The following is a 12,422-nucleotide window of genomic DNA, read 5'->3' on the forward strand; positions in this document are numbered from 1 at the left end:
TGTTTATAAATATGTCTATCTATCTATCTATCTATATATATTTAGCGCCGGTACTCCTAATGAGTACGCGCTATGTGTTTAAATTTAGTTTTTGCCCAAAACTCACTAGTTTTGGGGTTAATTGTGTTAAATTGTACTTTGCCATCAGTTTGGCTGGGCTGTATAGAAGTTCTGCCTGGTCATAGGTGGGGTTTAACACCTGTGGGAGGCAATAGAACGCAGTCTGGTTGGACACATTAAGTACCAATCTTTATCTCAGAGCCAATCAGAGGGCGCGTTTGTCTCACTGTATAATCTGGGAAAGGGTACTTAAGGTGCCGAAGTCACGTGGTTCTGGGTTCCGGCTGACTCCATGGCCCTGGTCATATATATATATATATATATACCCTGACAAAAGTCTTGTCGCTTGTGTACAAATTGACCTGAAATGCTGCTAAAATATATTTCTAATCAAGATTTTGTTACAAGAAATGGGTCATTTTAATCCCAACAGCTTTTGTAATAATGTTTCAGTGCAAAACGAAACTGATAAAAAGTATTCTAATATTCACAGCTTGAATTGAGTCAATTTTTGGCAAGACATAAGTGTTGTCGCCTTGTTATATGAGCTTCACCTGTGACTAATAATGGATCAATTAGGTCTCAGGTTTGTATAAAAAGAACACCAGTACATTAGACCTTCTCCACTGCAACTAGACCTCTGCAAACATGCCTAGGATTCACCCGGAGACTAAAGTGTTGATTATCAAGAGGCTGAAGACCAGATCCACTGCTGATGTGGCAGACACCTTCAATTTGTTTCAGCGTCAAGTTCAGAGGATAAAAAAAAGATTTGAAGAGACTGGAGACCTTTTGGACAAGGCCAGGTCAGGCCGACCCCGCAAGACAACTGCTCAAGAGGACCGTTTGTTGGCTCGAAAATCCAAGGCCAGCCCATTTTCCACTGCAGCAGAGCTCCACGAGACCTGGTCACCTGAAGTCCCTATGTCAACCAGAACAGTTTCTCGGATTCTGTCTCAAAATGGCCTCCATGGTCGAATCAGTGCCCATAAGCCAGCACTAAACAAAAGACAATTGAAAAACCGTGTGGCATTTGCCAAGGGCCACAGCCTGCTAAAAGGATGGACTCTGGAAAAGTGGCAGAAGGTGGATTTTTCAGATGAATCTTCTGTTTACACCACAGTCGCCACAAATATTGCAGGAGACCTACTGGAACCCGCATAGCGCTGAGATTTACCCAGAAAACAGTGAGGTTTGGTGGAGGCAAAATCGTGGTCTGGGGTTACATCCAGTATTGGGGTGTGCGAGAGATCTGCAGGGTGGAAGGCAACATCAATAGTCTAAAATACCAAGAAATCTTAGCTACCTCTTATATTCCCAACCATAAAAAAGGCCAAATTTTGCAGCAGCATGGTGCTCCATCGCATATTTTCATCTCCACATCAAAGTTCCTTAAGGCAAAGAAGATCAAAATTCTCCAGGATTGGCCAGCCCAATCACCAGACATGAACATCATTGAGCATATGTGGTGTAGGATGAAAGATGAAGCATGGGAGACGAAAACCAAAGAATATTGATGAACTCTGGGAGGCATGCAAGACTGTTTTCTTTGCTATTCCTGATGACTTCATCAATAAATTGTATGAATCCTTGCCAAACTGCATGGATGCTGTCTTTCAAGCTCATGGAAGTCATACAAGATATTAAATTTGGATCTCACAGCACCACTACTTTGCTGACATATTTTTGGATTTTCAGTAAAGTTGTTCAATTTCTGTATAGGCGACAAAACTTTTGTCTTGCCAAAATTTGACCTGTCTGTCTTGATTAAATGATAAATCTTTTTTTAGTGAAACTAATTTATTTTAGTGCATTAAACATCATTTGGGAGGGCTTTAGCTTTTCATGTGAGCTATTTCTAACACCAATTGATTAATTAAAAGTCAGGTTAATAGCAGGAGTTTCTACAAAATAGAGAAGCAACAAGACTTTTGTCAGGGACTGTATATATATATATATATATATATATATATATATATATATATTAGAGAGAGAGAGAGAGATCAATAATCTTTGCAAATTTATTAAAAATAAAAAACAAACAAAATAGTCACATATACATAAGTATTCACAGCCTTTGTTCAGTACTTTTTTGAAGCACCTTTGGTACCATTTACAGCCTCAAGTCTTTTTGAGTATGATGCTACAAGCTTAGCACACCTATTTTTGGGCAACTTCTCCCATGTCCAATGCCTCCTCCGTTCCCCCCCACCCCCGCTGTCTTCTGGGTGACACACAGGTCCCAGGAAACAGCAGGGATCAGTGGGATCGTGCATCTCCCATTCTTCTTTGCAGGACTTCTCAGGTTGCATGAGGACCATCAGTGCACAGCCGTTTTCAGATCTCAGAGATGTTCAATCGGGTTCAAGTCGAGACTCGCACATGCACAGTAGGGAACCAGGCTGTGAAGCTGCAAGGCTTCACTTCCTGATTCCCTTACCGAAGATGGCGGCGCCTTCACCCGAGAGCCGAGGGACAGATTGGCTTTGGGTGCCGACATCGCGGGCGCCCTGGACATTTAAGTGTACATATTTTAAAAGTCAGCAGCTGCAGTATTTGTAGCTGCTGACTTAAAAAAAAAAAATGGCAGGATCTCTGCTTTAACTTCATTATACAAAAGCTATATAGTTCCAACGAATAAGCACAAGCATATTTATTATACACAAATCCATTTTTTAATAATTAAAGCGATATATATATATATATATATACACGAGTTAATGATCAAGACATTTCTCTTTCTCTTTATCTCTAGTGATCATATTATATTTACATTTTCTATCTGGGTTTTAATCTTTCATTTTCAATATAAAACATATTTTTTGTGAGATGTTAGATCTTCACCTACATTGGTTAAGTTAAAATATTTTAAAATAATATTGGAACTTAAGTTCAATACTGTTTACTTGTATGTGATCTTTACTACTGCTACCATCAATTGTACCTATGTTTGTTAATTATCAAAAACTCAAACAAAATTGACAAGAAAATATGCTTTAGCGTAAAATCCTGATGTTTATCACTTCCAGGAGACCTACAGGTAGTGTGTACAGTGGAAAATCTGCGTTCATGGAATAGGTCATACGTGCATACGATTTTGTTTACAACAATGCAAAATACTATCAGCGTATACATGTGTATGGGCACATACAGCCATTCACTTCTGAAGCCAGCTGTACACATCACCAGCAGCTGACTGGGTAAGGACAAAAACTGGGATTTTATGCCAGAGCATATTTTAAAGTGGTTGTAAACCCTCTACAACTACTTTAACCTACAGCTAAGCCTAGGTTAAGACTTACCTGTAGGTACCTGAAATATCTCCCAGACCTGCACGGTCTAGGAGATATTTGCAAATCACCGTACGGTGATTTCTTCTGCGCATGCATCAGAGTTAGAAAGGGCATGCTGTGCCATTTCTAGCTCGGGTCATGCCGTTAAAGGCGGCTCCCGCGCGCAAGGGCGGGAGCGATGTCACGCAACGTCACGAGACTCCGGACAGTCACAGAGCCAGAGTTCACTGCCCCATAAGGAAGAGGGGTGAAGAATGTACGCTCGCTACTAGCAAGGAAGGCAGGGACATCGCGTGCTTCTCCTGCAGGTAAGTGTCACATAATGGGCTACTATGTGATGCATAGTAGCCCATTATGCTTTACCTCTGCAGGAAAACAAAGAGGAAGTAACACCCATCAGGGTTTACTTCCTCTTTAAGGCTCAAACCGTCCATGCGCGTGAGACCTTATTCATGTTTTATTTAAACACAGCTCTAACATTTGAACACAACATTGAACTATTATATCTCTTGGATTGTAAGCTCTATCGAGCAGGGCCCTCTGATTCCTACTGTATTAAAGTGTATTGTATTTCTACTGTCTACCTTCACATTGTAAAGCACTACATAAACTGTTGGCGCTATATAAATCCTGTATAATAATAATAATTTTTTGTTTTTTTACAGAATGTTGTATGACAAGCCACAGATCTTTAAACCACCGTGAGTTTGTTTTATTAGTTATACAGCATGGCTTACAGTAGCATGTGTACCAGATTTTTTAGTCTGTCCTTTTCCTTTATTTCTAATTTCTTTTTTTTTTTTTTCTTTTCTTCTTTCCTTTTCTTTCATTTTAATCTCTCTCCCTTTCTCATAATTATCATTGGAAATCAGTCACAAGACTGTTAAGGGGAATGCATGGGTTTTTTTTTTTTTGATTATTATTAATTGCTTCTATTTGTGATTAGGACAAAGAATATAGTTAAAAAAATAGATAATTTTTTAAAGTGGCGTTCCACCCAAAATGGAACTTCTGCTTTAAGTGCTGGTGACCCCCTGACATGCCACATTTGGCATGTCATTTTTTTGGGGGGGGGGCAGCTACCCTGTTTTTACAGGCACCCAGCTCCCACTTTCTTCCCTGGCGTCGCAGCACCAGAAGGAAGATCACCTCTCCCCCTACCCCCTGCAAACTTTTGGGACACATTACAAGTCCCAGAAGATTGCCCGGCCAATCACAGCATGCAGCGCGGCTCGAGCATGCGCAGTGTGTGCTGACTGTGAAGCCGCAGCCGGGGCGCCCAAAGTAAGAATCCCAGTGAGAGAGGAGGGGGAGAGGAGCGGGGATTCGTATGCCCACATCGCTGGACTGTGAGACAGGTGAGTGTCTGATTATTAATAGTCAGCAGCTACACTTTTTGTGTGAATGGGTGGAATTCCTCTTTAAGAATTAAAATCGGCTACATATAAAATATTGCATGCAGCAGGTGGATCTTTTTACATTTTAGCAGGCTGATTTTAACTGATTTGTTATAAAATGTCTGTTTACAGAGCTCAGTAGCTCACGCTGAACTGGTACATCCAGCTAGATGACACCCTGCTTGCCTGGGGGTGCTCCCTACTGATATTAAACAAGAGGAAGGCAGTCAACAGTAGTGATGGACGAACTTCCGACGGGACGTTTCGCGAACGCGAAACGCGAACGGACACAAACGTTCGCGAAAACGACCGTTCGCCGCGGGCTCCATTGACTTCAATGGGAGGCGAATTTCGCAAACCTTTAGGTCGAATTTGCGGCCACGGGGTAATTATTAGGGGGTAGCACGTAGTCCCACCACCTGGACAATAGCATAATACATGTATGAGGTGAATTTGGGATCGATAACTACAAGCATTTTTTTTTTATTTGGGAAATTGTTCTGACAATTCAGGACTATGGAGCTAATGAAGGCAATGGAGGAGAGGGAAGGTCAGGGACCAGGGTAGGCAAACAAGAGGGTGCAGGAGATACAGAGCACTGACAGCAGCACCGTAATACAGAGCACTGACATCAGCACCGTGACATACAGCGCTGACAGCAGCTCCGTGACATACAGCGCTGACAGCAGCTCCGTGACATACAGCGCTGACAGCAGCTCCGTGACATACAGCGCTGACAGCAGCTCCGTGACATACAGCGCTGACAGCAGCTCCGTGACATACAGCGCTGACAGCAGCACCGTGACATACAGCGCTGACAGCAGCTCCGTGACATACAGCGCTGACAGCAGCTCCGTGACATACAGCGCTGACAGCAGCTCCGTGACATACAGCACTGACAGCAGCTCCGTGACATACAGCGCTGACAGCAGCTCCGTGACATACAGCGCTGACAGCAGCACCGTGACATACAGCGCTGACAGCAGCTCCGTGACATACAGCGCTGACAGCAGCTCCGTGACATACAGCGCTGACAGCAGCTCCGTGACATACAGCGCTGACAGCAGCTCCGTGACATACAGCGCTGACAGCAGCTCCGTGACATACAGCGCTGACAGCAGCTCCGTGACATACAGCGCTGACAGCAGCTCCGTGACATACAGCGCTGACAGCAGCTCCGTGACATACAGCGCTGACAGCAGCTCCGTGACATACAGCGCTGACAGCAGCTCCGTGACATACAGCGCTGACAGCAGCACCGTAAGCAGCCCCAGGAGGAAGTCAGCACAGCACAGGGATGGTGTGATCCCCTCATAATAAGAACCCCCAGGAGGAAGTCAGCACAGCACAGGGATGGTGGGAGCCCCTCATAATAAGAACACCCAGGAGGAAGTCAGCACAGCACAGGGATGGTGGGAACCCCTCATAATAAGCAGCCCCAGTAGAAATATGACACCGCTCAACCTCTTCAAAGAGGAGGGTAGGGGCATATAGTACGGTGTGCTTTTTTGGGTCAGGGAAGTGAGCCAAATGAATTAAGAAGGTCTGTGTGCTTGATTCCAAAAATTGTTTATAGACATATACATGGTCTACTGATCACATGTGTTGAATTCCTCCGAGATCCATGCCTCATTCATTTTTAGAAATGTGAGGTAGTTAACACTGTGGTGAGCTAGGCGAGTACGCTTATCGGTCACAATCCCCCCTGCTGCGCTGAACGTCCTTTCGGACAGGACACTGGATGAGGGGCAAGCCAACAGTTCGATTGCAAATTGGGCAAGCTCTGGCCAGAGGTCAAGCCTGCCCACCCAGTAGTCTAGGGGTTCATCACTCCTCAGAGCGTCCACATCGGCCGTTAACCCAATGTAGTCGGACACCTGACGGTCTAGGCGTTCCCTGATGCTGGATCCGGATGACACCTGTCGATGGGTCGGCTGAAAGAATGACCTCATATCCGAAGTCACCAACACATCTTCAAACCGGCCTCTTCTTGCAGGCGCTGTTGGATTGGTACCCGCAAATCCTTCTCTGGGAGTGGGAATTGCTCCTCTGCCAGCGCACGCAAAAGCAGAATGCAGCATTTCTCGAAGCAAGGCCTGGAAGTGCTGCATTCTGACAGCCCTCTGCGACGGCGGTAACATTTCCGCCATTTTGTGTTTGTACCGGGGGTCTAAGTACGTTGCCACCCAGTACTGGTCCTTGACCCTCATGCTTTTTATACGGGGGTCCCTATTAAAACACTGGAGCATGAAGGCCCCCATTTGCACTAAAGTGGAAGCGGTGTGGTGGCCTGGCTCCTGCTCATCATCCAGGATAATGTCGTCCTCTTCATTCTCCTCTCCCCATCCTCGCACAACAGGGATCCCAGAAAGGTTTAAAGCATGCTCTTCTTGCTCCTGCTCATCCGCCCCGGCACCATCCTCCTCTGACTCCTCATCAGACTCCTGTTGTTGACTTGTCTCAGATAGAGTAGCCCCCCCTGGGAATTCATCCAGCATTGCGACTTCCTCATCTTCCCGCTCCTGCTCCTCCACAGCCTGATCAATGACACGACGCAATGCACGCTCCAGAAAGAAGGCATAAGGTACCATGTCACTGATGGCGCCATGGCTGCGACTGACCAGTTTGGTGATCTCCTCAAATGGCCGCAGAAGTCTGCATGTGTCGCGCATGAGCAGCCACTGGCGCGGTGAAAAAAAACCCAGCTCCCCAGAACCGTTTCTTTCGCAGAGTTCATACAGGTAGACGTTAACTGCACGTTTCTGCTGGAGCAGCCTATCAAGCATATAGAAGGTTGAGTTCCATCGCGTCGGGCAATCGCAAATAAGACGTCTGACCGGCAGATGGTGTCGCCGCTGAATGTCAGCAAGGCGAGCCATGGCCGTGTAAGATCTTCTGAAATGGGCCGAGATTTTCCTTGCCTGCCGCAAGATGTCCTGGACCCCAGGGTATTTGACAAGGAATCGCTGCACGACCAAGTTTAAGACGTGTGCCATGCACGGCACGTGCGTGATTTTGCCCTGTTTCAATGCGCTAAGCAGATTGGCACCGTTGTCACACACCACTTTACCAACTGTCAAATTGAGCGGTGTTAGCCACTCATCTGCCTGTGAACGCAAAGCTGAAAGGAGTGCCGGGCCAGTGTGGCTCTTTGCTTCCAGGCACAACAGACGCAGCACGGCATGGCAACGTCTCACCTGGCATGTGGAATAGGTTCTGGGGAGCTTGGGCGGTGCAGTGGAAGAGACGCTAGCAGCGGAAAAGGAGGAGGCAGCTGAGGAGGAGAGGGAGGAGGATGGAGTAGGAGGAGGAGAAGAAGAGTCAGGCCTGCATGCAATCCGTGGCGGTAAAACCAAATCTACACGGGTGCCACGGGTTACATGCTTGACGGCCGTCAGAAGGTTCACCCAGTGGGCAGTAAAACTGATATACCTTCCCTGCCCGTGTTTGCTAGACCACGTGTCTGTGGTCAGATGTATCTTGGCACCGACACTGTGTGCCAGAGATACATTCACTTGCCGCTGAACATGGCCATATAGCTCTGGGATGCCCTTCTCTGAGAAATACTTCCTTCCTGGGACCTTCCATTGTGGTGTTCCAATGGCCACAAATTTGCGAAAGGCCTCCGAGTCCACCAGTTTATATGGCAGTAGTTGGCGGGCTATGAGTTCTGACAAGCCAGCCGCCAACCGTTGGGCAAGAGGGTTATCCGGCGTCATCATTTTTTTACGCTCAAACATTAGGCCCACGGAAGCCTGCCTTTTTGCAGAAAAATGTGAGCTTGGCGTGATGGAAGGTGGAGTGGAGGACAATTGTGAGGAGAGAGGAGAAGGAGAAGTAGAAGACGAGGCTGGACGGTGAGAGCCTGCAGTGTGGCTTTGTGTGTTCCGTTGCTCCCACTGGGCTCGGTGATGGCTGCTCATGTGCCTTCTTAAGGCGGTCGTCCCTAGGTGAGTATTGGGCTTACCGCGACTAACGCGTTGACTGCAAAGATTGCAGATGGCAACGCTATTGTCAGCAGCGGACACGTTAAAAAAAGCCCACACTGCGGAGCCATGTGCCGGTGTCCTGGGAGCGCCAGATGTGACCGTACATGGTCGATGACTCGCTCCTGATACATTTGCAGTCTGCTTTGTCCCTGCTGTGCAATGTAAGTCATTGCTGCTTCTCCTCCCTATCTGCTGGTCCATATCTCCCTCTGAACTCCCCTCCTCTTCCTCTCTTGTGGGCACCCACGTGACATCACTAGACACGTCATCATCAACGTCACCTTCCCCACCGCTATAAGTAGAGTAGGCAGCAACACCGGGGACCAACCTCCTCCTTGGGCTGATCTGGGTACTGGCGTCAGACTGCTGAGTAGCGCTTGTTGCTACCTCCTCTTCCTGATCCAATACCAAGAGTGGCTGCGCATCAGAAATGTCCTCTTGATATGGATCGGAAAATAATTCCAGTGACTCAAGCGGAAGGTATGTGGTGGTGGTGGTGGTGGTCGTGTTGTTGGTGGTAGTGTCTTTGGGGGTGCACATAGCAGAGAGTGAAGAAGAGGGTGCAGATCGAGAGGATGAGGAGGGTGCAGAAGAGTAAGGCTGAGCGAGCCACTCAACCAAGTCTGGTGCATCCTTTAAAGTAATTGAACGCACCTTCTGCAACTTCCCACTTTGGCTCAAGCCTGTTGCTCCTGCCCTACCCCTACCACCCCTGCGGAAGGGCCTGCCTCTTCCTCTGCATGTCATTTTTTAAATGACCCTGTGACAAAACTCTTAGTCCCTATACCGCTGAAGGACTGCTGCAGTATAGGTGAGCGGTCAGCAGTGGTGCACGTCAACCCTATCTATTGTGGACCTATAGCGGTCCTTACAGAACAGCAGACTGTACCGCACTCAAGCCTATGTACCGTAGCACCCTATACCAAGTTACCAGTCCTTATAAGAACTTTTGTGGACCAAGCAGGTTGTGTATTAGTGTTTAGCAGACTGTACGTCAGTCCCTATACCGCTGAAGGACTGCTGCAGTATAGGGCAGCGGTCAGCAGTGGTGCACGTCAACCCTATCTATTGTGGACCGATAGCGGTCCTTACAGAACAGCAGACTGTACCGCACTCAAGCCTATGTACCGTAGCACCCTATACCAAGTTACCAGTCCTTATAAGAACTTTTGTGGACCAAGCAGGTTGTGTGTTAGTGTTTAGCAGACTGTGCGTCAGTCCCTATACCGCTGAAGGACTGCTGCAGTATAGGGCAGCGGTCAGCAGTAGTGCACGGCAACCCTATGTATTGTGGACCGATAGCGGTCCTTACAGAACAGCAGACTGTAACGCACTCAGGCCTATGTACCGTAGCACCCTATACCAAGTTACCAGTCCTTATAAGAACTTTTGTGGACCAAGCAGGTTGTGTGTTAGTGATTAGCAGACTGTACGTCAGTCCCTATACCAATGAAGGACTGCTGCAGTATAGGGCAGCGGTCAGCAGTAGTGCACGGCAACCCTATGTATTGTGGACCGATAGCGGTCCTTACAGAACAGCAGACTGTAACGCACTCAGGCCTATGTACCGTAGCACCCTATACCAAGTTACCAGTCCTTATAAAAACTTTTGTGGACCAAGCAGGTTGTGTGTTAGTGTTTAGCAGACTGTGCGTCAGTCCCTATACCGCTGAAGGACTGCTGCAGTATAGGGCAGCGGTCAGCAGTGGTGCACGTCAACCCTATCTATTGTGGACCGATAGCGGTCCTTACAGAACAGCAGACTGTACCGCACTCAAGCCTATGTACCGTAGCACCCTATACCAAGTTACCAGTCCTTATAAGAACTTTTGTGGAACAAGCAGGTTGTGTGTTAGTGATTAGCAGACTGTACGTCAGTCCCTATACCAATGAAGGACTGCTGCAGTATAGGGCAGCGGTCAGCAGTAGTGCACGGCAACCCTATGTATTGTGGACCGATAGCGGTCCTTACAGAACAGCAGACTGTACTGCACTCAGGCCTATGTACCGTAGCACCCTATACCAAGTTACCAGTCCTTATAAAAACTTTTGTGGACCAAGCAGGTTGTGTGTTAGTGTTTAGCAGACTGTGCGTCAGTCCCTATACCGCTGAAGGACTGCTGCAGTATAGGGCAGCGGTCAGCAGTAGTGCACGGCAACCCTATGTATTGTGGACCGATAGCGGTCCTTACAGAACAGCAGACTGTACTGCACTCAGGCCTATGTACCGTAGCACCCTATACCAAGTTACCAGTCCTTATAAGAACTTTTGTGGACCAAGCAGGTTGTGTGTTAGTGATTAGCAGACTGTACGTCAGTCCCTATACCAATGAAGGACTGCTGCAGTATAGGGCAGCGGTCAGCAGTAGTGCACGGCAACCCTATGTATTGTGGACCGATAGCGGTCCTTACAGAACAGCAGACTGTAACGCACTCAGGCCTATGTACCGTAGCACCCTATACCAAGTTACCAGTCCTTATAAAAACTTTTGTGGACCAAGCAGGTTGTGTGTTAGTGTTTAGCAGACTGTGCGTCAGTCCCTATACCGCTGAAGGACTGCTGCAGTATAGGGCAGCGGTCAGCAGTAGTGCACGGCAACCCTATGTATTGTGGACCGATAGCGGTCCTTACAGAACAGCAGACTGTAACGCACTCAGGCCTATGTACCGTAGCACCCTATACCAAGTTACCAGTCCTTATAAGAACTTTTGTGGACCAAGCAGGTTGTGTGTTAGTGATTAGCAGACTGTACGTCAGTCCCTATACCAATGAAGGACTGCTGCAGTATAGGGCAGCGGTCAGCAGTAGTGCACGGCAACCCTATGTATTGTGGACCGATAGCGGTCCTTACAGAACAGCAGACTGTAACGCACTCAGGCCTATGTACCGTAGCACCCTATACCAAGTTACCAGTCCTTATAAGAACTTTTGTGGAACAAGCAGGTTGTGTGTTAGTGATTAGCAGACTGTACGTCAGTCCCTATACCAATGAAGGACTGCTGCAGTATAGGGCAGCGGTCAGCAGTAGTGCACGGCAACCCTATGTATTGTGGACCGATAGCGGTCCTTACAGAACAGCAGACTGTAACGCACTCAGGCCTATGTACCGTAGCACCCTATACCAAGTTACCAGTCCTTATAAGAACTTTTGTGGACCAAGCAGGTTGTGTGTTAGTGATTAGCAGACTGTACGTCAGTCCCTATACCAATGAAGGACTGCTGCAGTATAGGGCAGCGGTCAGCAGTAGTGCACGGCAACCCTATGTATTGTGGACCGATAGCGGTCCTTACAGAACAGCAGACTGTACTGCACTCAGGCCTATGTACCGTAGCACCCTATACCAAGTTACCAGTCCTTATAAAAACTTTTGTGGACCAAGCAGGTTGTGTGTTAGTGTTTAGCAGACTGTGCGTCAGTCCCTATACCGCTGAAGGACTGCTGCAGTATAGGGCAGCGGTCAGCAGTAGTGCACGGCAACCCTATGTATTGTGGACCGATAGCGGTCCTTACAGAACAGCAGACTGTAACGCACTCAGGCCTATGTACCGTAGCACCCTATACCAAGTTACCAGTCCTTATAAGAACTTTTGTGGACCAAGCAGGTTGTGTGTTAGTGATTAGCAGACTGTACGTCAGTCCCTATACCAATGAAGGACTGCTGCAGTATAGGGCAGCGGTCAG

At 47.5% G+C, this 12,422-nt stretch overlaps 1 protein-coding gene across 4 annotated transcripts in view; it reads left to right on the forward strand.

Annotated features, from left to right (window-relative positions):
* Window positions 1-12,422, forward strand: part of LOC143973605 (histo-blood group ABO system transferase-like) — a 299,587-nt gene that overhangs the window by 228,944 nt on the left and 58,221 nt on the right. For all 4 annotated transcript variants that reach the window (XM_077474454.1, XM_077474455.1, XM_077474457.1 and 1 more), the window contains one exon: window positions 4,019-4,054. In XM_077474454.1, coding sequence (XP_077330580.1) covers window positions 4,019-4,054 — 36 coding nt within the window. The remainder of the gene's footprint in view (window positions 1-4,018; window positions 4,055-12,422) is intronic.

This window comes from Lithobates pipiens, unplaced genomic scaffold, assembly GCF_037356315.1.
Source record: "Lithobates pipiens isolate NorthernLeopardFrog02 unplaced genomic scaffold, aLitPip1_a1.2 Scaffold_85, whole genome shotgun sequence".
NCBI lineage: Eukaryota > Metazoa > Chordata > Amphibia > Anura > Ranidae > Lithobates > Lithobates pipiens.